Raw genomic sequence first — 24,513 nt, 5'->3', positions numbered from 1 at the left:
TTGGAAATCTTATCCTATGCCTGTTACTCGATGTCTAAGGGCGCTTCTTCCCCCGTCCTCGAGCCTCGCCCTTTGATTGATTGGATCGGGAAAATCGCCGATCTCCGCTTCTTATACACTATATTTTCGTCGAACACCGCGACACTTCTTGAGTTTTGGTCAAAACTCTTCGAAGTCGCCGAAGCCTTCCAACATGTCGAAGCTTTCAGAAGCCTGAATGAAGTCGGTCTCAGGATCGCAAGTACACAGTGGACCCAGTTTTGCTTACAGATGTGCTGCTCTGCCTACTACAAATTCACACATCGTCCAGTACCTCTTTGCGCTCCCCTGGCTCATCTCGAGAGTACGTGCACAAGCTAGTTAATACTGGGCGGCTTGCGAATGACAACAGCCCTGTTTTCCTACACTTTGGGACGTGGAATTACTTACACAAGATACTGGCATGATTGAGATATTGGACCAAAAGGGTTATCACTTCTCTGAATTACCTGTTCGAACTCAGCAAAGGTACCTTATGGGACTGCTGCAACCTTATGAGCCACAGCAGACTATGTGCTTGAGATACCTGCTCCAAAAGGGTGCGATCGCTGCCCCTGTACCAGAAGTTGATTTGGACTGGGCCCGACCTGGTGATCCGGAACTTGCCAGAGACTATGCATGGATTTGGACCCTTCGGTGTAAAAACGAACTTTATTCAGAATTACTTGAAGTATTTTTTGAGCACGGCGTGCGAGCAGACGATGCCCCTACAGTCTCTGGGATCTGCAGAGCTGCTGCTGGCGGTATTGGCTCATTGAAGCACTATATGGAAACCACTCCATGCCCAGGAAACATAACCAAAACCAAACTCCTCCAGGTTTCTCTATCGGAAACAGCAGCTCATGGTTGTCTTGATATTCTTGATTGTCTTCTGGAATATGGTGTCGACCCAAACGTTCCCTCCATCACGGAAGATATCGATATAACTGAAAGGTCGTTCGAATCATGGAAACCAGTCAGTCGGGCGGTCTTGCATCAAGAATTGGAAACAGTCAAGAGGCTCTCACATTGGCAAATATCACTCCATGACCGCGAAACGTTTTTGGCTGTACTATACCAAGAGGACGAAGATTTTTTTGGTTCCTACTATTGAGTTACTTGAGACATTGGGTCTCGATCCGCAGAGATTTGGAGACGATGATATCATTCGAGCAACTCTGTTCTTTTCCAAGTCTATCCCAAAGGGTGATTCCCGACTCCCCCGACTTTTCAAAATATTCAGACTTTACAATATCTCATTTGACAAGAAGGTCAAAGGATTGGATTTGCTACAAATGGCAATTCAAAAGTCTTGCGACCTCTCGGCTGTCAAGCTTTTGCTAGAATGTGGACTGGTCGTCCATTCTAAGCCTTCTAGAAAGGTTGGCTCAACAATGTTGCACGATGCTTTGAGATCCAACTCATTAGACAGACAGAGGATTGTGGAACTGCTTCTAGATCGTGGTGCTGACCCAACTCTTGGTGATGCGGGGCTTCTTCTCGAGGCTCCGTTCAAATCCCTTCTATCTTACGATAAAGCTCACGGCAATGTAGCCACAAGTCCAGGGTTCGTTCGGTTGATGCTAGAACGTGGTGCAACTTGGCCCATCAATACGCAAAAGTGCGGGACCAACCTAGTTGCACTATTTGTCAAATTCAATGCCCCTGACTGTATGATCGTTCAGGCTTTGGATGCTGGATATGATATTAACTTGCAGTGGCAGCAACAACCCAGACACCCCTTTGATCGCATCAACGCTTGGATTTAGCACGCAACTTTATTGATCGAGGAGCGAAAGTCAATGCCGGATTTACCCATAATAGCCAGTGGCGAAACGATCGTGGATTCACTGCTCTACACGCTGCATGCCTCACCGGTGTCCCTCTATCTTTCATCGAGATGCTACTCGCCTTAGGGGCTCAAGTGAGCTCAGGCGTCGAGTATCAGACCGAGACTAGCTTGCATTGTGTCGTGTATGCTGGCCATCTGAATATCACATGTCTTTTAATCGCGTATGGGGTGCCCATCAATGCCACTGCGGTGGCTCATGGGTCTTGCACATACCCAGAGCTCCCTCAACATGGGATGTGTACTCCGTTAGACTACGCAGCTGCGATAGGCGACTTGGAAATGGTTCAACTACTCTACGACCTTGGTAGGAGGAGCGCTCGCAGGATTTACACAGAGGTGGATGCCGCTGTTCAAATTGCGAGAAAGAACATTCGGCTGGGAGTATCTAGATTCTTCGAAGAACGCATCGGTGGGTTCGACGGGATTCCGGATCTAGACGGATCACGGATCTGCACTGGGAAAGGGTGCTGGCCGAAGTGCTTACCGTGCAGGACGAGCTGGGCCATGACGACGGCGTTAGTTAGCCGTTTTGCCCAGGGTGCTGATCCACCACTTAGAGGCCGTAAGGGTGGTCGAGTAGAGGATAAAGGTTTTGTCCGCCTGGTTTCACGTGGCTGTCGTCTCGAGGGGGACGTTGGAGCCGTGTCCTAGCTTTGACCTGGAGAGCACGTAAACCAATCACACAATGATGGTCCCTGAATCTGTACGTGCTCTTACTAGTGTGGAAAAAGATTGTGGTAGACGCGAACTATATAAGTACTGTATCGGATATGTATATGCAGTGGCCCGGTTTCGTCCTCTATGAGAGATGGCAGTGCAGGCGCACTTCTCGACATAAGTTGAGCTGTGCTTTTCCTTTCTTTCCCTGCCCTGCGTCTCCTCCCTTCCCAAAAGATCGCTAAAATGAAGTTCCATCATGATCCTCAACCCCACTTACAACATCTTGTTGAAGTTGTTGTCATTAGGCCACATGGCCGGCCCCGGCATGGGGCAAGTCTTAGGCTGCGGCTTCGCCCAGCTGTCGTACTGGAAGAAGTCCTGGTCGCGCTTGTAGACGCCGGGGATCTTGAAGGTGTTGGCCGGCGTAGCCCCCGTGTAGGAGCTCTCGACCTGCAGGTGGGCGCACTGCAGGAAGAACTCGCGGCCCTTGTAGGGCTGGTGCGTCGCGATGTGCTCGATGCGCATCAGGTACTGACCGGCGGGGATCTCGGCGGGCAGCGCGAACTTGAACTGCTTCTGGCCCCACGACAGCCACGCCTTGTCCTCGGTCGAGCCGTCACGGTGGCCCAGCTGGTACACCTTGAACCACTCGCCCGAGCCGTCGTAGTCGCGGACGTCGCCGGGGGCTTTGGACATGTAGATCTGTGCGAGGGTTATTAGCAAAACTCTTGCGCCAAAGCTATTAAGGGGCTCAGTCAAAACCACATACCTGCAGGGGACCCGGATGCTGGATCTCGGCCTGGACGTTGGTGGCGAAGCCGACGACGTCCTTGCCGGCGACGACCTTGGCCGTCTTGGGCTGGGTGCGGTGGTTCTCGGAGCCCTTGTTGCAGCGCAGGTCGTTGCTGTCAATAAAGCGGCCGTCGTCCCACGAGGGCATGTAGCCGTTGTCGTGCTCGCGCACGTACTCGTGCGCGCCCGTCACCTGGTCGTTGAGGATGAGGTGCGGGAAGTGGTAGTGCGCCAGCGTCAGGGCCGGGGCCAGGGCCGCGAGGGCGAGGGCAGAGAGGTTCTTCATGGTGATGATGGGTGATTACGTATTATGTGTGTAAAGCTTGGTGGGTTGGCTGGTAGCGAAGGGAAGATAGGTAGGGATAATGAACGAATGGTGTGGCGCAGCTCTGAAGGTCTCACAAGTCTGTGGGGGATCGGAAGGCAGGATGCGATGAGGAAGGGGTGAAAGTGGTTGTTTGGAACGGACGGGATCGGACACTTTATATCTCTTTAAGCATCGATATCTCCTCGCTTGTGACTTTCTAGATATAACATGGTGTTTATTGCCAAGCCCAACACCGTTCGATCGTGGATCCCAGGTTGCAATGCTGCCAAGACCAGTGACCCTAAAAATGGACGAAGATCCCTACAATCTTGGCTCCGCATTCCATTCTGGCAAGCTTCGCTCCAATTCGGTTCAGTTTTTTTCCTCCGAAAGCTCATAAAAGTGAATTCGAAGCCCGGTCGTGGTTAGCGAGAATGCAGTGAGTAAGTGCCGATGATTGAGTGCATGTTGCCCGATTGGCGACCCCAGATTGCTCGTTCTGTGGATGTCCTGTCACCACGCGCGCGTCTGTCTCGTTCCATTTCGGACCGCCCTGTCCCTGCCAATCATAAGGCATGACTGCAATGACTATTCCCATGTAGCCGTTCTCTTCCGTGTCGATGTCCCGGCCAAGCTCCTAGAAGATTGTTCTCGGCTCCGTGACAACACTGCTCAGGAAGCGACATTACTTTACCAGCCGCTTTTCGAGATTTACCCGACAACGCATTGTCCATTGACGAGAGACCTATCCTCGAATGTTGCAGTCGTTTGGGGCCCATGGTAACATTATATAGCCAACGGTGATGGTATTGCATGTTGTCCATAGGTGGCTTTGGATTGCCCCGTTTTTGACCCAGGCCGGTGTGGGAGCGGTGGTTAATATCAGCACATCGGATAAATTACAGGAGAGGCTTGGACGGCACAGGACGCCACCTTGTGAAACAGCGTTGGATGCGGGAGAGGTCTGCCTCGGCGATCTGATAAGACGTGGACGGGCCTTTGGTGGAGAGCATAGTCTTGGCCCGATGCGACGCTGCCAAATCTCGGTAAGAAGATTGATATGTGAGATGGCATATCACAGCAGCCCACCCGGATTCGGCAGTGTCTCTCATGCGTAGCGCACGCACGCCCAGATGGGTCATTCTGGCTGGCTTGGGTAGCTCGAGCCGCGCCCGAAGATCCCTAGCAGCCTAGTCCCTGGCGATGATCGGGCGATCAATGATCAACGCTTGGATTTGCTATCAAGATGAGACGAACTGGAGTTGTTCTACGATTGACACTTCAAGTGGGCTGTATCGAGCAAACGCACGCTTTTCAGGCCATTACTCAATGGTACGATGGTACGGCACAGGATTAGATCCAACCCAGCGATTTTGATTCAGGGTTAGGCATAGTTGGTTCTAACCTCACCTTACTCGCTCGGTGTGCATGCATTACCACACCCATTTGCCTTGGCATAAATTTGTGGCCTGACTCGAGTTCGAGTTTCCATCATGCAAGTCTCACCAAATCCAGTTGTTAGATAGCACAAATAAAGATATCGACCTTGCATAACTCACAGAGTCAAAAGTTACCAGAGAACAGCGGATTGTGAACAACTAGACTGGCCGCGTGGTGTCGGTATACTCCACCGCAACGAAAGTTGTCGAGAACTTGGGCGTGAAACAGGGTACAGCGCCCAGTAGTCCTTATCCCTCACGTACACCTCCTCCGGCACCCCCATCCGCTTCGTCTCGTAGTGTCCCCCCATGCCCGCCGCCCGCGCCGCCTCTATGTAGATGCTCTTCCGCAGGTGGTACGTCTTCATGGCGAAGGGCGGGTCGACGTGGACACGGGTCTCCATGGCGTAGCCGTCGCCCGAGGCGAGCCGCTCCGTGTAGTCGGTCTCGAGCCCGAAGAGCCCCCGGTTCCCCTCGAAGAAGAGCTGCCGCTGCCGCACGAACGCGTCGATGTCTTCTTGGCTCTCCTCGCCGACGCCAAAGAAGTGTCCGCTCGGCTTGAGGTTGGCGCGGATCCCCCGGTACATCTGAGTCAGCTCCGCCCGCGAGGAGGCATAGTTGAGCAGCCACACCCCCGTCACCATGTCGTATTCGCCGCCGTCGATGATGCCGAGGTTCAGGACGTCGCCGACCTGGTACTTGAGGCGCCTATCGCCGTCTTTGCCGTTCTGCCTCGCCTTGGCCCGCGCGACCTCGATCATGGCCGGGCTGATGTCGACGCCCGTCACCGAGGCGGCGCCCCACTCGAGGAGCTTCTCGCTGTAGAAGCCCGTGCCGCACGCCAGATCCAGGACCCGTGAATTTCCGCTGGCCAGGAGCTCGAGGGCATACTTGCGGAAATTGGCCGTCTCTACGTCTTTGATTATGGGGAGCGACTTGATGGCTTCGTACTGCGCCCCAATGGCGTCGTATTGGTTTGCTTCGGTGGTACTGCTTGCCATGGCGAGCCTTGTGTCGTTCTTTAGTAAAGACTTTGATTACCGGACCTTAAAGCTTAGTAAAGAGAATAGCCGATGGTAGTTATATTTGAGTTCAAATGTAGTTCGATTAAGCTATTGAATGTTTCGGGAGCTCGGACTAGTTGTAATTATCGTACATGATCGGCTTTACTACAAGTGACTAGCTGCATGCAAGAAACATTCAGTTTGGCGTGATTCAGAACAAGGTATGCCCCGCAATCTTGACAGAAGCTTCGGAGATCGACTGTGCTGACTGTGATGCTGACTGCGCACATTTAGCCAATCTTGCTGCTCACCACCTGTGACCAACTGCCAAGACGACCAGAGATAGTTGTCATCAAAAAAGAACTAGCGTAATATTTTGCAGTGCTTTCATACCCCCAACCCCTGCCGCATTTCCCTCACTTGGTGAGATGGTTCACCACCACCGCCGTCCGCGCCTTCAGGTAGGACCGAGTCCAGAGCGGCTTCTGCCCCGCACTCAACACTGGATAGGACTCCTGCGACAGCAGGAGCGGGGTCAGCGAGGATTTCCAGACCAGGTGCTCCGCGCGATGCGTCCGCCAGATGACGGCCAGGAGGAACAGACACGCGGCGGCCACGAGGGCGGCCGGCAGGGAGATCCACGCCCAGCGCACGGCGATGACGAGCACGTCGTCCCGGACGGGGACGCGGGTCACCGTCGCGTTGGGTCCGCCGAGCATGCGGTAGGAGAGGGCGGCTGAGATGTTGGCCACCGTCGCGGGCACGTTGGGGCTCTCGAACAGCGGGGTGGCGGCCGAGTCAAGTTCTTGGCCCTGAAGCGTGGATATCAGACTTTTCTCGAGGATCATGCTGAGGGTCGCGATGTTGTCAATGGTTATGCCGTACGTTTTGTTGAAGGGAAATGCCGGGTTCGGTACAGTATATGTCATCATGTCTTCCCCCTGGAGCATGTCTTCCAGCCGTGTGATGTTGATTATCGGATATGTTTTCATGAGACCAGGGTGGATAGTCTCGTGGGTGATGTACCAGTCCGCATACTCCACAGCACACAATTGGATCGTGCACTCGTGAATATGCATACGGTCTCTCAACTCAATGAATTTGACCGGGTATTGGAGTATCCAAAGTCGAGTAAGACGTCGACTGGATTAGATTCTTCAGGTATGTCTCTTTTAGTATCAGAAGAAGATCCCGCCATATCGAATGAGGCGTCATTGCTTGTAACCAATTGGATTCCTTGGAGTTGAAACCCACCTGGTGTGGTAAAGTTGCAATGCTCATGATGAGAGTATTGAGGGTCCTTGGCCGTCCAGATACAATTTTGTTCAGAGAGTGCGGTGACGTCTTGGCATTTGCTCTTGACGCCCAACGAGGCAAAAGGGGGATATTCGCAAAGGGATCCGGGACAAGACAGATCTGGTAGTTGAGCTTCATTATAGAGGGATAGTTTGACAGTCTTTTGCATATTTGCCATCGTACCATAGTCCCATTCGTAGACATACTGTGACGTTTTAAGCTCGGAAAAAAACCCTTTTGCAACGACTAGTTTCGTCTCGAAGCTAAGGATCTGCTGTGCAAAGGAATCTGCGGCGATGGCCGCCAAGATTATCGTACAGCCGAGGTACGGCAACAAGGACTTGGTCGGCCTTGTGAAGAAGAATCGAAACGAGCCAAGTGGCCCCCTGCTGGCGTTGTCGAACTCCTGGAGCTTGGTGATTCTATCGTGCCTGTCAGCCTCCGGTCGCTGTCGGCAACCTTGCTAGCCAGTGTTTGGGGATGCATGCCTGTCCGCCTTCTGGGATTCGAGAAGGTGTAGCCATTTCAGCTGGCTCAGGCACTCGGACACCGGTTGTACGAGAAATGCTTTCGAAGCGGTAGATAAGACAGAAATGAAGGCATTAGGCGATACGGCCGATGACCATGACGAGAGCGGCCGGTCTTGTATGAGGGAGAGCATGATCATCATGGCGAGCAGGCACAGTACTGAGAGAAGGGAATTGCTGATCTCTAGCCACCAGTCGGTCTTGGAGCAGTAACGAGAGCAAATGAGACTGCGTTTCCATGTTGCCTGTTTGCCTTCGGCAGTGGAGGTGACATGACGTTCCATTAGTGATTCCAATGTGCTTGACTGAATAGCTGCCTATTTGACTGCGAAGAGAGATAGAAAACGAACAAACCCTTGTTTCGAGTCCGGATTCTGCCCCTTCAAGTGATTATGGCTCGATCGGACATAATGCAACCTGGATAATGCAGTGCTACGCGCGCGCGGTTGCTCAAGTGGTACATGTTTCGGGAGAACGTGCTATGCTTCACTTGCAGCTTCCGATTGGATTACAAATGGGCAGAAGCCGGGAAAAGCAAAGTACTTGAATGGGAACAGGGAATAATCCCAGTAAATCTATTGGTGTTGATTCGCATGAGGCGTCCCTCTGTGCCATTTGCCACCCCCACCCAGCATTCCAGCTGCGCCCTCTTATCGCAGTAGTAGTGACTGATCAGCCGCGCATGCTACTATGTATAGACACATATAGGACGCCACAGTCCCACTGTGCGTGGGAATTGACCGTGCTTTGGGGGCAGGAAAGGCAAGTCTCCAATGATTAGAAACTCCTTACATGTATGTATAAAGATAGAAATATTCAGTGGACACTACACCACCCACCGAATTCGAGCTTTGGGTACGCTGTACAGTCGCATACCTTTTCTGGTTACGCCATGCAGCTAGCCGCAGTTGGAAATATCCAGGATTATTAAACCTCATCCGGTGATAAGTCTAGGACATCAATTTCACAGGCGTACAAACTTTGAATTAAAAGACGCCTTGAATATCACGACATGTAGTGGTCTAAAACATATGCCCACCTCCAGTGTAAATGGTTTCAGATTACTCGACTTTAATATATAGCTAGGAGGCTCGTGACACCAATCCTTAGTTCCCCTGTCTTTGAACTTGTTTATCTTGTCTGCCTACATGCTGCCAGTGCTGTGCCCTCCAACCTCTGCCAGCAGAGACTCAGCTCCACTGCAAGCATGGCTCCAGAGTCCCACGACTCTCCTGCAGAATGAATTAACCAATACAGCCGGATAGTAGTAGAGAAAACGTCCAGACCCCGTCGACGATGCTTTACATGATGGCATACTGCGGTAGCTCGCGCGTCTTCGACCTTTCCACGCACGTATCGTAACGTTATGTCCGAGACGGTCCCGATCCCGGTCCGCTGGACCGGCCTCATTAGCGTTACCTATATGATTGTGATACACATCGTTGTCGTTGCCACGATGGTCGTTTTGTTTTTCTCGGACCCGAACGTCAATGCTCGGAGACGCCTCACAGGCTGTCGCGCAGGTCGTCACGGAGGAAACACCGCCTCTGCTATCCCAAGCTGGCCGGATGACGGAAAAGGAACCGCATAAAGCCTTAGGCCGTGAACTGCATTTCAAGCGGGAAGGTGTTGCTCGGAACCGGAAGAATGGAAGGATTCAATTTCAATTAGAGTAACGGGTTACACTCGTCTGGGTACGAGAGGCAAGTCAGCTTGAGAAGAACATTCTCTTTACTCTTCTTCGGAAACCATCAGATCTACTTGTCGTCGACCCATAGAGCGAACACGCACTTTCCTTCAGCCCTGTTGTATAATATAATTTGTTTCGTACCGTTGGCTAGCCGTAGACTGTGAGTAAAATGTACTTTTGAGGACGAATTTAGCCCAAAAACCTTACCAAGCTGTGGTGTAGTTGAAAAGAACGGTGCCATGAACTTGAGCAATCCTGTGTGGGAAAGGGTAAGATCAGATTAGGATATGCCCCTCGAAGAATAACACAAAAGACATGTTGCAGATGGCTCCCACTCCTTGCTCCTCGCAGCTCGGGGTCTTTTCGAGTCTAGTGATAGGCGCCCTTGATTGTGTAAATACTAAAATACATTATCGTAGCCAGCGTAGTCATCATCGTAATCCTCGTCATCCTCCTCCTCCTTCTCTGCATCATGATAATACTGACGGCCTGGCGACACTCTCTTATATCCACACATACCACTAACGAAACCCAGCTCGAGGTCATTGCGGCATTCCGGGAGGGTTGTGTTGGTAGCAGTTCCCTGGCGGCTCTGGTTTAACGCGTTCGCGGAAACTGGGCCACTGAGTATTTTCTCGAAGAAAGTGGTAGCCACGGAGCCCACAGTACTCCCTTCTTCCAGGAAATTCTCCAAAATATGTCGCTCTTCGTGTGATAACGATTCGACGATGTTCTTCTCGTTCGGAATCATACTTTTGTGCAGACACTTGTTAACTTGTCCCAACAACATTCCTATTCCTGGCGAAAGCCAGCATTTCTCGTCCATCATATCCCAATCCTCATAAACCAGAGCTACAGACTCTCCTATGAGCATTTCTCTCATTCTTGGGCTCAGGAATCCTCCGATGCACTCCCCGCAGGTGCAACCATACCTGAGTCGTAGGGAATAGCGGATAGCATCTGCTTCAGGATGGATCAGACGAGCCTGCTCATCGGCAGCGGATGATATGTGAGAGATCTTCTTCCGCGAGAGCTGAGTAAGGTCGAACACCTCGGTCCCCCCCAGAGAGGAACCCGACACAGGCAATGGTGCGTTGGTTGAACCCCTTGAAACGATCTGACACCACTTCAAGTTCGGTGAAATATCCTGCCCTGGTCCTTAGTAGCTCCATGAAAAACACCAAGGCTTCAAATGGCGTCTCTCCCTCTTTGTTGCGAGCAGCTGCCAAATCGGGACAGCGAGTGGCAATGTATTTCATCACCTCCAGGCCACGTTCCATTGCATCCAGGTGAAGCACAGTGTTACTGCTCTCATCACTGGCAAGAGTGGCAAACCAGCGCTTATCCTCAGCACGTTCACGAAAGACTCCCTCTAGCTGACGGAGGTCCTCTTCATTTGGGGTCCTCGTTGTCAAGCTTAATAGGATTGCACTGGCCCGCAGAACATCGTGAGAGATAGCGGGCTTGTGTTGTGGCGGATCCCAATCCTCCGAGGAATCCAAATGTCGGGAAGGGTGGCCCACATCGTCTGTAAAGGCGTAAAAGCGAGAGGTCCCTATCCTTCGGAACCCCAACGACCGCCAGAATCGCCTCGAAATTGTCAAATGCCTCATGGCTTCGTCCGTATCTGTTCCATCCACGTATCGGTTGAGGTACCCGACACCCAACACAGCAGAATGAATTTTCTGCCCTGTCTCCCTACGGACATGTTTCAGAACCTCCTCGACAAGTTTCGTGCCCACGCCACGACGACGACTGGCTTGAGAGTACACGGTGAGCTCATCGATGAAAAGGATGTCGCCCCGGTCTAGCTCACGGCCCCAAGCGCCTGTACCTCGTCTGAAGCCAGGATCGACGTACTTGCGGCTCACGCGGCCATACCGGTCAAACAGGCCGAAGGCCAGATCGGACGTTCCCATGGAGCCCTCGTTCATTTCCTGCCAAAAGGAAGGCCTGATACGGTTACGTTCGATGAGGTTTGCATCACAGGATGCAATCTGCACCTCATTCTCGCAGCCGCTTGCTCTGATTTGCCACAACCATGACAAAACGGGCGTGCTGCGACTAGTCAGTTTCTAGCTGGTCCAGATGTGAATTGGATAGAAGGTACGTACTTCGTGGACTAGAATTCGACTTGTGATGGCGATTCGTGATTGTTTTTAGGCATGGCGAGCCGGGTGCCGAGAACGCTTATAAAATAATAAATATATAAGATGTTTTCGTAAAAAGCTATAAGATAGAGATATAAATTAGAAATATAGATTATAATCGGTCGTTATTATAATATATATTCTTTATTAATTACGTAATTTCCTCCTCTCCGCCTGAGGTATAGGTTTTTTACTTCTTTAAGGCTATTTTAGCCCCCCCCCCCCTTATTTATAGTTGCTCTCGAATACCACCCTCGGCGAGCCTAGTATTTAATGTTTAATACTTTAGGGAGTATACGTTACCTTTTAAAAGTTCGCTAATTAACGGATATCGTTTTAGATTTTAAATAAAGTATTAATAAATTATATTTATAAAAGTAATTATTAAATGAGCTTTTATACGTACGTATAAGTTCTAGGTTTAATCGAGGTTTAATTATTATATTTTATTATCTATATCTATCTTTAATACGAGCTACGAGGGGTATCGTATGCCCCTTTTAATAAAATAAGAAAGGGGTTCGTACGCGTAAATACGTAGCACCTTTTTTAAAGTAATATAAAAAACTTTAGTTCTTATTATTTTAATACTGGCAGTCTTTATTTTAATAATAAACTTAAAAGTAGCTCCCCTTTTTAAAACGAGTCTTCCCTTCGTAAAGGTTTCGTACGAATAGGTTACACTAATCCGATATTCGGTGCCTATTTAAGCCGTATAAGTAATACTATACCTTTTTAATATTAACTTAATTAAGTGATAAGTCTTTTAATAATAATAATAATGAAGAAAATTATTATATATTAATATATATTACTTCCCCGTTATTAATTAAAAGTAATAATAATAATAAAAATAGTAATAATAATAAGGGTATTATTATATATCGCGATACGTTATACCCCGTTAAAGAAAAATATATCTTTCTTTTTCTCCTCTTTTTTACTCGCCGTACGAATCTAGTCTCTCGACGTACGCTTCTATACGTATAGTTAACCTATTAATTAATACTAGCTATTCGAAGGCTTTATTTAAAGATTTCTTAGTAAGGGCGTCTATAGGGTTATTTTGGCCGTCGATTTAATAAATCTTTAAAATCTCTCTTTTTTCGTTTATTATTCCTAATTTAATTAAATATTTATTAAATAAATATCCTCGCTAATAAGTCGATAATAGAACGCGGCGTCCGTTAAGTAAGTAATGCTTTATTGTGTATCTTTTAGATCGAGATAGTTATACTCCTTTTCGTTGTTTTTTAACTCCTCTTTTTTTCCTTTTTTAATTTTAAACGAAATCCCCGTATTCTTCTTAAGTAAGGAGATCCTGTTTAACGTTATTATATACTTAAAGGTATTAAATTATTATACGGGCTCGTTTTTCGACTAGGTGGTTTATTAATTAATAGCTTTACTTATAGTAGATTCGGCAGGTTCCTCGTTCGAACTGCCGGTTCCTGTACGATAGCCTTAGCTAGAAGGTATTAACGGGTCGCTAGCTACTTTCTTATCCTAATGGTCGGCTATTATACGGTAATTTATTACTGTAAATTAGTCGGTTTTCTTTCGTACGGTTATTTATAAACCGTTTATTAATTAAATACGTATTTTTAGCCGGGTTTCGATATAATTTTTCCGTTAAGTATCGTTCCGAGATTTTTTAATCCGTTATTATATTTAATAATATACGAAGGTTTAAAAATAACGTTTTATATATTAGCTTTTAATAAATAAAGGCTAGTAAAAGTTTTAAAACTCCTCGACAGGTTTTTATAACGGAAGTATAAAAAACGATCTCTTTTTCGAATCCTTTTTTAAAGGCTCGTTATACGAGCTAAAACTTATTTAATAAGATTTTTAAAACTTTAATAAATTATTTCTTAACGTTTTTACTTTTTATTTCTTAACGTTTTTACTTTTTATTTATATAAAAAAAGTTATTATTTAATCCGTAAAATATTATACGTAATTTATTAATATATTAAAATACGAGTTTATTAAATAATATATCTCGTTTTATCTCTTTTTAAATCCGATATAATTAAAATAAAATACCTCCGCACGGCCGGAAAGAATATTTAAAAAAAACTATATAGTATTAATCTTCTGGTATATCTAGCCGTCGGCATGTTCCGATGAACATCCGTACTCTATCGCAGAAGATGTCGTACGGCTTGCCGGTATAGTTCTTTTCCTTCCTCCACACCTTCGAGAAGGTGACGACCTTATTCTGATCGATTTTGCCGTTATAAATAGCTCGGCTTGGAGGGATATCGTATTCCGTGACGTACGCTAGACCAGATAATCGTGCCGTCTAATCCGGCGGTATCGGAGTCGGAGAAGGAAAAAGGACAATGTCTTACGACGCTTGGGTACTTGGGAATCCAGGGTTGGACGTCGGGCCTAGAGTGTCCCGTGGTGTCGCGGACGATTGCTCCGTACGGAGACCGGGAGTCTCTCGCTTAGGCGGCGGTTGTTCGACTGTCTGTTCTGGGGAAGAGTGTGGAACATCCTCTTTTCGGGTTTCCGAAGTCGGTTCTGCCGGTCGGTCCTGTTGGTGTGCGGGAGCGGCCGGTGGTATTAATCGTGCGAGCTTGCTTTTAAAAGATCCGCCTATCGGTATATTAACTCCGTTTCCCTTGAGGTAATAATAGAGCTCTTTTTAAAATATGTAATTAATTTAACCGAATTAGTATTCGGTCTATTTTTTAAACTCTATATTAAACGCCTTTTAAAAGAACGTTCTTTTTATTTTTAATATATAGTATTTTAAAAAGTATTATGCGAAGTACGTTATAAATAATTCGGGTGTTATCTCTTCGGAAAATACTTTTAAAAGTTCGAGTTCTTAAAAAGCGAGGTTAATATTTTTTTTTAAACTATTAAAAGGATCCCGGTATTTTAAGAAACTTTTTTATATATAAGTAGTTCGAGGTTTAAAGTCGTCGGTCTATCTAAGTTCGGTACGTCCGGGCTCGATCTCGATTCGCCGACCGTAATTAACTCTATTTTAATAAGGGTTATTATCTTATAAATCGTATAATAAAGTTATTTAAATATATAATTATATATAGCTTAGCTAGTTTCGCGTATAATTTAAAACCTAGTCTCCTCCTTATAATATATATTTAAAAAAAGGGGTTCCTCTTCGTACGGTTAATTTAATTCGGCTCTTCCTCCGAATCTCTAACGGGCGGAAATTCTCGAGGCTCCTTAACACGGTCGCCCTTATATTAATAAAGGCGTAAAACTATTTCTTTACTCTTATTAATTTATAATCGCTATAAATAACTATTAATTAATATTAAATAAGCTCTCGTACGTATAATAATTCCGGTTTTAATCGGGGTTTAATCGTTCTTATTTTATTATTTATATTTATTTTTAATACGAGCTACGAGGGGTATCGTATACCCCTTTTAATAAAATAAGAAAGCGGTTCGTACGCGTAGGTACGTAATACCTTTTTTAAAATAATATAAAAAACCTTAGTTCCTGCTATTTTAATAGCCTTATTTAAAATATAAAATATATAATAATTATATATATTTTAATATAATAAAAGTATTATAAACGTATAAAACATTTATATAAAAGCTTTTATATAAAGATACGATTTAAATAAATTTTTAAAAGGTAACGTATATATTTAACGTATTAATAATTATATTAGAATAGCTAGAACTGAAGCTATCCATATTACTCTAAAAAAAGTACCACGTACCTACGCGCACGAACCCCTTTCCTATTTCATTAAAAGAGGTATACGATACCCCTCGTAGCTCGTATTTAAAATAAATATGAATAATAGAATAAAAACGATTAAACCCTGATTAAAACCGGAATTACCGTACGTACGAGAGCTTATTTAATAAATTATTTTAATAAATAGTTATTTATAAATCTTTATAGCGGACTTAAATAGTTACGCTTTACGGCTATTTTAATATAAGATATTTTTATTATTAACTAGTACGAGACTTACTTACGGCGTACGTTAGTTATCGTGGCGGCTTAATACTTTAAAAAGAGGGCTTTTTAATAGGATTAAAAAAGTAAGAATTAAATTAGAATAGTATCGAATCGAATTTAAAATAAAGAATTTAAATTTCGAATAAATTTATGATAAAATTTAATATATTTAATATTTAATTTATATAAATTAATAAATATTATTATATAAAACTATATTATTTTATTTATTTATTTAAATAATTAAATTTCTTATTAAATAAATATATAATAGGAATAATATTTTATAAATTAAGTTATATAATAAATAATATTGTATAAATTATAATATCTTTTTATTTATTAATTAATATTTAATTATTAAACGAAAAATTATTTTTTATTACTTTATTTAATAATATAAAATTTAATAAATAAATTAAAACAATATTACTTTTTAACGAAATAATATATAATAATACGACTTATTATAATTAATTATTTAAATACGATAAAAAATTTCTTTTAATTAGATTTTAAAATTATTTCTCCCCTTTTAAACGAATCGAGTTAAAATCCGATTATTTCTTTATTAATATTAATATATTAGCTCGTAATTTAATAGCTTTTTTTTATGTAAATAATAATATTATATCCGTAATATTATTTATAATATTTAAATAATAAGTCGTACACGTTTTATTAATTATATATTTTACGGGGTTTTATTTTTTAAATAATCCGCGACGTATTTATAGTTATATTCCGTCGCTATAAGCTTAAGCGTTATCGAATTAACGATAATATTATATAAACGGCCGAATTATTAATTAAATTTATAATTAATTCTTATAAATATTAAATATAAATAAAACTTTAAAAAAATTAAAAAAATAAACTTATTTCGCCGGCTTAAATAACGATTAATAAATTAAAAACGGCTTTAACGGCGTTATAAAATAAATATTAATAATATTAATAATACGGCCGCCGGGTAATATATATAATAATATAGCGTAAAGTATTTATATTAATACGAATATACTAATAAAGAAATATTTATAAATTTTATTAATAAAAATATTAAAACTTTTATTAAAAATATAAAACTTTATATTATTTATTATAAAAATAATATCGTTTAATTAATTATTTAAAATTAATAATAATTATTATATATTATTAAAAAAAAGATTTATTAAAAAGATTTATTTTATTTATATTTAACCGCCTTATACCCTTTTTTATTAAACTATTCGCTCCCTCGGGCGTCTCGAAATTAGCCCGGACCGCCACGGCCACAACGCCAAACTCGGTCCGCATCTACGCCGCCAACGCCTCCTCCTACGTCCCCGAGCTGTCGCTAAGGTAGTTCAAAACGATAGAGGCCCCGTTGCGGCCAAGCGTGGTCGCAATACTGGCCCCTATGCTGAACTCGCGACCGGAGCCCGTGACAATGGCCGTTTTACCCGCGAGGGAAAAGAGTCTCAGGTTGCGACGGCATGGTCAAGTCTCAACAGATAGATATTTCGTTCCCTTTTCTCACTTTACAGTTTAATTTCCTTTTTGGTTAGCGGCAACTGTTTCGAGGGGAGGCTTTTGTCATCAACGACGGGGCAAAGGAAAAGACGGAGAAAGGTTGCACGGACTAAGAATTATCAAATTTCAAGGAATCCTATTCGAGGTATGTCCGGTTCCCCAATTGGAAAGCTATATAGGAATTCCCATATGGTAAAGATGACGGTTCTCCGGAAGTTGCCCCTTTTGGCCGGAGGTTACCCCTTTTAGCAGTGGTGTCGGTCCGGCAGCTGCCAAAGTGTAGAGATATCGTACCTGTCAGCTGTCAGACATCTGACTTGTGGTCACGTGGGGTAAGCCAAGCTGATCATCAGGCCTGCAAATCCACGTCATCGCCAGGGCTGGGCGGCACAAGCAGGATGGAACAGTACAGCAACAGTGCCCCGGAGATGCTTGATTGCGGTTGATTACCCACTCTTGATTTATCGCCTGCGACTATGATCCAAGACGCCAAAGTTTCGGCCGAGCGTATCGACCTCCGTACGGTGCATCAGCACTGCCCGGACAGGCCCTACCTCGAGCTGACAGTGCCCGACAACGCCATCGCCGTAACATTCATTAAATACCATGTATACTCACGTGATCAAGGTAACTATCTAAAGCCTGTTTTCTTCTTCTAAAGTTACCTAGCTAGGTTTACTGCATAAGTACTTTACTTACCAAATCCGTCAGGCCGGGCTGGCCAGGACGGTGTGAACCGATCGTCGACCTGGTTCGACGCCGCGGTGCGTCGACCACCCAACCGCAGCTCCCTGCCCAACTTTACCCTGTTCATCAATAAGCGCGACTTCCCCGAGTTCCTCCCGCACCATGCCCGCTGGGCCCGCTGGGGCGAGAAGTCGACGTTGGCCAAGCTGAACTGGCTGGCGGCTCTTCTTCCGGGGGACGTGATCCAGATTATCCCCCGGGCCAAACTCCAAGGCTGGGTGAACATCGTCCGCGAGGCCCATATGACAATAGGTTATCAGTTCGAAGATAGAGCCCCGTCATTATCCGCGCCGCAGGAACTTGTCCAGAGCAACAAGAGGCTGCACGGTAAAAGTCTTCAAAGTACGCGGGACGAGATTCGAGTCCTGCTTCTACAACCGGCTGAGAATCATGATGATCCTGTCTTTTGTTCTCTCCACCACTTACGCCTAGGACAGCAAGAAGAGTTTGAGCCGCTATCGTATTGTTGGGGCGACAGTGACAAGACGGAGGATGTTACCATTGACGTAGAGCCCGTTGGGGGGTCGTCCCTGTCCATCCCAGTAGCACAATCCATTGTTGAAGCATTGAGGCAACTCCGACTACCAGACAAGGCCCGTCGACTGTGGATTGATCAGTTATGCATCAATCAAAGCGACCGAGGCGAGAAAACACAACAAGTCGGGCTCATGGCCAGAGTCTACTCCGAAGCATCCATGGTACATATATGGCTAGGCGCGGCCGACCGTGCCACTGCGGCGGCTCTCGCTGTTGTGCGGGATATCTACAATAACGACAGAGAGACCGTTTGCATAGGAGGGGAAGGATGTAGATGTACAGGGACGCGACATATCGTCGGGCTGCAGCACTTGAAGAAACGGTTCAAAAACCGTAGGGGCCCCGGAGCGTCGTATCAGGGCGACCTAGGCGCCATCTTCCAACGGCACCTCAGGACATGGTCCGGAGAGGTACGTCAATCGGCGAGCCCGCTCAAGGGCTCCCCAACCCTGTCCCAGCTGCTATCGTGCCTCTTTTCGAACCCATGGTTCCGCCGCGTCTGGGTGATCCAGGAAGCACTCTGTCCTTCTCGGGCCGTGGTGCGGTGCGGACCGGAATTGGTACCCTGGGACGAGGTCATTCACGCCAACAATATACTCTCGAGCATCGAGTTCGCGGCTAACCATCCCTACAACCTGGCACCCGCCGTCACCATGCCTTCGGTCTGGAACGTCCTGCTCGAGAGCCGCCAGACGCCCGAGTGTATCGCCTGTGCCGACGGGCGCATGTGCATTTTGTGCGTGTTCCTGCACGGGCTAAGCCTACAAGCCACGGTGGCCCAAGACAAGCTGTTCGCACTGCTACCCGTCGGCCGGGAGACTGCCGCCGATCAGCAGGAAGAGGAAAGAGACAAAAGACAAGTGATACCACAGCCCCTGAGACCAGACTACGCGACCCCGATCGGGACCGTCATGGCCGACTTCACGCGATGGTGGATCGCCGAGTACCTCAGCCTCGACATCCTGTCCTGGACGCACTGCCAGCCAGGGCGGACCTGGCGGCGCACATCGCACGATGCCTGTCAGCCAGAGCTCTCCTCGCCAACGTGGGCACTGGGTGTCGATGGGAAACATACCTGGGGCGAAGCAGCCCTGCTCAACGAGCATCGCTACACCGCGTCCGATGACTCCATACCGGACCTCGAACTCATTACCCAGCCTCTTGCCGGCGTCAACAGCGGTGGTGGTGGCGGGGAGCATCGAGATCGACTGCAACTGAAACTTCGCGGTTACCAGATCTGTGAGATCCAGGAGATCACCTACCTTGCCCTGGATAACCACATCCCGGCCCCCGCCTTCAAAAACATCAAGAACAACAACAGCAGCAGGCCCAAAAGCAACACCAAACCCAGAAACCGAAGCTGGCCCCAGCCCCAGCCGCCGCAGGACGACCAAGACCTAATGACCAAGCCCGCCGCCTCGCTGCTCCGCGCCTTCGACCGCACCTTCGACCCGGCCGGCATCTTCAAATTCTGGAACGCGTGGTGGCCGCAGTCGGACCGCCCCCACGACCACCGTCCGCGGGAGCGGATCCTGCACCGCCTGCTGGAACCGTCGATGGGCCCGTTTGTGGACCACGTCGCCGCCCACACGCGCTACTACCAGCAGCAGCGGCAGCCCTCTTCTTCCTCCTCCTCCTCCTCCTCCGAAGGAGAAGAGGCGTACAGCTTCGCGGCGCTCTCGGGTGACGCGTCGGCGCCGCTGGTGCGGTGCTCGGCGGATGTGGGGTGTCCGGCCTGTCTCGATCCGTTCTTCTTCGTCGGGACCGATAACGGGAAGACGAAGGGGTTGTGTCCGTGGCCCGCGAGGGTGGGCGACGTCGTCGTACTGTTGAGCGGTGGGAAAGTGCCCTACCTCTTGCGCCCGATCCCAGACGACGAAGAAGAAGAAGCCAAAGAAGAAGAGCCCGGGGAAGCGGTCAAGGAGGCGCAGGGTGGCCGGAAGTACCAGTTCGTCGGCGAATGTTTTGTCATGGGCGCTATGCAGGGCAGTTACTACGAAAAGCAGACGAGGGAAGGTCGAGAGCTGTCTGTGTTCACTCTTGTGTAGCTAGTTGTCCCATCAGAAGCCCTCATTGGGCCTTCTTGCCAATACCAATACGAGGTTGTTGAATCACCTTCCCATCCATCAACTCAAGCTCATTTGGTTCCAGCATAGTTTTGGTTATGGTCCACGGACTATAGTATTTTTGATCCAGCGGATACCTTCTCAATGCCTTTACGGGTGATATAGACGGTTTTGCCAGCGTTCCGCCGCGCCACATATTAAGGATGAACTCTTGATGGCATATGGAGAATCCTCAATGCGGTCTCCTTGCAATTGGAGACGGTGAAGGGCCTATACTGCTGAGAAGTCAAGTCTACAGCCCCGAAATCAGGGGGGCATGATGCATCGACTGTTGCTGGAATATGGCTTCTAATGCCACTTCTGCCCCTTTTCACATATCATACAAAGTGGCCAGTGGTTATTTACCTACCAGTGCATTGGTTCTCAGAGGCAGTGGCCATAGAACACTTGTCAGTGTACGGGCTTAAAAGAGGTGCTATGGATTTCCTACCCGCGTGTATGGGTGCTTTTGAGAATCTCTTCACCAAGCGGACTGTACGGAAAAGGAAATGACTTCCAGTTCAAATAACCTTGTCTGATATTATACAGGCCCTTCCGAAGGCTCTCGAGCGATATAAGATATACAGGAACGGTAACAAGTACTATCTATATACCCAAGGCCACGAATATTATCGATGATTTGAGACTTCGTTTGTTCTCGGTATCCTGTTCACATTTGCGGACACTGGAAACATCATAGAGAACCTATGCCTGATCTTCGAGTGCATCATAAGCCAGAGCATCCGATACACTATATGGGAGAATACGGCCACACACTGTAGCTTTTCTCATTGATGATCGCCAAATTATCGCAAGAAGCATGCGCGAGTGAAGATTCTTGCCAAAAATACCTCTGGCGAGGGTGGATAATAATTTCTCACCGGGCAGTAGGGATATGTTAACAGAAATAAAAGAGTCTTCAGTAAGGACTCATGCCATGTCATTTGCAACAGTGGGAAAGATGGCGATTTGGTGGTGGGAAAATGGTTGTATGTCGTCTCCACACGAGCCGCAAAAGCAGCCGACTCGTGTGGTGATATTTTTGCCGCGTTATTTTATTACAGCCCTCAAATTGTGTTCACCACTCCAAAGTCAGCAGGATACAGACAAGACCTTGCCTCAAACCGTGGAATGAACCAGTTGGGCAGTGACATCTTGTTCCAATTCATATTAAACGCTGGATTCGGTAGCGACGAGCGGCTTTGTCCGTTGCCAAGGTGTCATTTCCCGGTGCAACTGTCTTTGGAGGATGATGCCGATATACAGAGCCGAGCTTCAGCGCAACAATGACTGACCACGAGAACAAGAGGAAGAGTGATAAATTAAAACGCATAAGCATATAGAGAAACCAAATCGCCGAGAAATCCCGCGGGTGCTGCATTTCGACCACGAATGCCTGATCGTGACGTCGCACGAGCGCCTCCTTCAGAGGGCAGCGGTAAGAAGGGTCACGACCATGGGTGAGTTGCAGATGCACAGGAGTATCTCTGGGATCTGGATAGGGTAAGCCGTCGTTATCTTAGCCGAGTTTACTGCTGGTCGAGGTCGGGTCAAACCGGCCCCACCATGGGGGAGAATGACCGGCTAAAGGGTCTCCGGCGGCCGCAGCAGTGGCATTCCCACCGACCTTGTCCCGCTGACTTTGTTGTGCGTGCCAGGACCGGGGGGGGGAGATCAGAATGGGGGAAGAGGCCAATGTGATTCGGACGGCTGTTCTCGGCTCCACTGCGGTTTTGTCAGACGCATGCTCCAGGGGCAGCCTGCTGCATGCATGCCTTGTCTATTTCTGTATCTGGGCATGCGTGCCACGAAGGGATTGCCATACTTTGGCGAGCGAAGGACTTTTTGAAGTTTTCCCAGCGGCCCGGAAAAGCCGATGCTTATGAGACAAATTCGCTCAAGGACCAGCTTGCTTAGTTTTCGGATATCTAATTGAGGAAGGAACATGTTCTTTAGAACCGATGCCCAAGGGGCTTGCAGCAGTATCAACTAGTCACGATGCATCCTGGATGATCGCCATCTCCCGCCGTGATGTAGGTGACGGGCAAGGTTTTGATTGCTGTGTTGGTAGTCACTGATGATTACGCACCAATAGTCGGGGACATAAGCTAGACTAGATAGTCCAGTTGTGGGCAATCCGCACATACTCGAGTCACTCGACTGATACTAGCCACTGAGAGGGCATTTGTGGATCGTTGGCCAAGCTGGACTATCGTGAAGTCGGCATGTGAATCTTCGAGAAACCAGGACAATGTGAGTGGAGTCGAAACAAGGAACGCGCTCAAGTGGAGACAGTCCGGTCATGACTTGGATATCTTGGCTGCAAACCTGGATCACGATGAAAAGCAGGAGTTTGCCTAAAACAAACCCATGTGTGTCGGAATTGTACGTTGCGGACAGAAGGAGCGGGCCGGAGTAGGGCAGAAATGACACGAGATAAGCTCGGGCTCCTGACATCGCCTTTCGCAGTCTTCAGCGTCAGAAATTCTTTACTCTCCTTATCAGAAAAGAGTGGGTGATGATCTAACGGAAAGGGCCAGACCGCTCAGGATGCCACGATGTCACGATGTTGGTGATACGGTGGCGAAGTGTTTACGGAAAGACACAGGATAAAGGGGTGATGCATGGGTATCGGTCCAAGTCCGCCCGCCGGACACTATGCGCCAAGAATCGTGAGAAACTCTGCCAAATAGAATGGTTGGGCCCGACAATGTGTCCGCCTTGGTTGGTTTGCACCGGCTGTCATCGATGGAGACGAAAATGTTGCCAGAAGAAGAAGAAACTATTCGAGACATCATTCGTAATAGCTCGCAGCTTGCAATCATGGCCCTGCCTGATGGATGCGCGAGGCTCAATGGACATGGTAAGAGTTAGGCGGCCATGAGAGGACCAACGAGGTGAAGCCAGACTTGTTACAGCCAGCAGCCTCGTGTAGAACAAACCAGGGGAGCTTGGGAAGAGGCTGACGTGTTTGACGAGACCAACACTGGGGGACAGGAGACGCGGTGCATCGTGGGATCGTGATCGATGTGTCAGCACTTTGACGGTCTGGCTGGGTGAACGGAAAGGCGGGGGCAGTGAAGGAGGTGGGTTGTGGTGCGTGGGGCGCAACACTACTGGTGTCAAAAAACGGTGCGACAGGCGCCTGCCCACAGCTTCTGCCACTGAGAAGCCCGCTCACGCTGAAGGTGCCCGCCCCCAGCGTTTCTCTCCACCAGCTTCTCTCTCCAACTACAGTGGACATCAACCACCGCATTCCACTGTTCGTTCTCGCCATGCAGCCAAACTCTGGGGGTGGAGAGTGGAAAAGAAACGTGGGAAAACGGCCGGCACCTCCTGCGAATGGCCGCTTCAAGCAACGAAATGGAGTTGTTTGTACCTAAAAACCAAAACGATAGTCCCATCAATTCCGAAGCTGGGAAATGTTTGTTTAATCTAAGCCGATATATGATGAAACATCGGTCGACATTGTGTTTGTTGAATCGACGCAGAAGATTGGAGTGAGGCGCTTGGCAAATACGTGTAAATTACCTAGTGAGGACGGATGATGGCCGAAGCCTTTGAGGAATACACAGATAACGAAGGTTGTTGCATCAAACGAAAAGAGGCCGCATCTGTCTTTTCCCCGAACGAAGCCAAGACGACCAAGATTGGCACTGAGGATGGATCCGAGCCGCATCGTGGGATTTGGTAGAAGTTAGAAAGTGTGATTCGGATGCATGGTGACATGAAGGGCTGTCGTCAGACTAGCGGTTCTGAAGAGACAGCGCTGGGTGGTTTGACTTGGGCCCTGCTCAGTGAGGTCATTGACAGGGGTGCCCCAGATTGAGGGGCTATGGAGGATGAAAACTGAGGGGTGATCCCAGAACGGGCGGCTTGAGAATGGTAGTCGGCGGCCGCAAGAG

General features: G+C 47.4%; 7 protein-coding genes across 7 annotated transcripts; 2 read left to right on the top strand and 5 right to left on the bottom strand.

Moving 5' to 3' along the window:
* Positions 1-30: 30 nt before the first annotated feature.
* PG994_000786 (uncharacterized protein) lies at positions 31-2,521 on the top strand (the record flags this gene model as incomplete). The annotated part of the gene is made up of 4 exons (XM_066852195.1): positions 31-343; positions 435-994; positions 1,143-1,585; positions 1,843-2,521. 4 exons carry the CDS (start codon positions 31-33, stop codon positions 2,519-2,521), a joined length of 1,995 nt encoding a protein of 664 aa, XP_066722827.1.
* Positions 2,522-2,803: 282 nt separating this feature from the next.
* On the bottom strand, positions 2,804-3,608 carry PG994_000785 (glycosyl hydrolase family 61-domain-containing protein; the record flags this gene model as incomplete). Its single annotated transcript, XM_066852194.1, has 2 exons — positions 2,804-3,232; positions 3,300-3,608. 2 exons carry the CDS (start codon positions 3,606-3,608, stop codon positions 2,804-2,806), a joined length of 738 nt encoding a protein of 245 aa, XP_066722826.1.
* Positions 3,609-5,199: 1,591 nt separating this feature from the next.
* Positions 5,200-6,069, bottom strand: PG994_000784 (uncharacterized protein; the record flags this gene model as incomplete). The annotated part of the gene is made up of 1 exon (XM_066852193.1): positions 5,200-6,069. The coding sequence occupies one exon, from the start codon at positions 6,067-6,069 to the stop codon at positions 5,200-5,202; it is 870 nt and encodes a 289-aa protein (XP_066722825.1).
* A 419-nt stretch (positions 6,070-6,488) lies between these two features.
* On the bottom strand, positions 6,489-7,151 carry PG994_000783 (uncharacterized protein; the record flags this gene model as incomplete). The annotated part of the gene is made up of 1 exon (XM_066852192.1): positions 6,489-7,151. One exon carries the CDS (start codon positions 7,149-7,151, stop codon positions 6,489-6,491), a length of 663 nt encoding a protein of 220 aa, XP_066722824.1.
* Positions 7,152-7,159: 8 nt separating this feature from the next.
* PG994_000782 (uncharacterized protein) lies at positions 7,160-8,179 on the bottom strand (the record flags this gene model as incomplete). Its single annotated transcript, XM_066852191.1, has 2 exons — positions 7,160-7,831; positions 7,919-8,179. The coding sequence occupies 2 exons, from the start codon at positions 8,177-8,179 to the stop codon at positions 7,160-7,162; spliced, it is 933 nt and encodes a 310-aa protein (XP_066722823.1).
* A 1,806-nt stretch (positions 8,180-9,985) lies between these two features.
* PG994_000781 (uncharacterized protein) lies at positions 9,986-11,752 on the bottom strand (the record flags this gene model as incomplete). The annotated part of the gene is made up of 3 exons (XM_066852190.1): positions 9,986-10,702; positions 10,767-11,643; positions 11,709-11,752. 3 exons carry the CDS (start codon positions 11,750-11,752, stop codon positions 9,986-9,988), a joined length of 1,638 nt encoding a protein of 545 aa, XP_066722822.1.
* Positions 11,753-17,695: 5,943 nt separating this feature from the next.
* On the top strand, positions 17,696-20,551 carry PG994_000780 (Heterokaryon incompatibility protein 6- OR allele; the record flags this gene model as incomplete). The annotated part of the gene is made up of 2 exons (XM_066852189.1): positions 17,696-17,846; positions 17,931-20,551. The coding sequence occupies 2 exons, from the start codon at positions 17,696-17,698 to the stop codon at positions 20,549-20,551; spliced, it is 2,772 nt and encodes a 923-aa protein (XP_066722821.1).
* Positions 20,552-24,513: the final 3,962 nt, after the last annotated feature.

The sequence above is a fragment of the Apiospora phragmitis genome (assembly GCF_038363925.1).
Source record: "Apiospora phragmitis strain CBS 135458 chromosome Unknown utg000001l:1.0-2902119.0:1.0-2906034.0, whole genome shotgun sequence".
Classification (NCBI taxonomy): Eukaryota; Fungi; Ascomycota; class Sordariomycetes; order Amphisphaeriales; family Apiosporaceae; genus Apiospora; species Apiospora phragmitis.
This window is presented reverse-complemented; position numbering and strand designations above follow the sequence as displayed.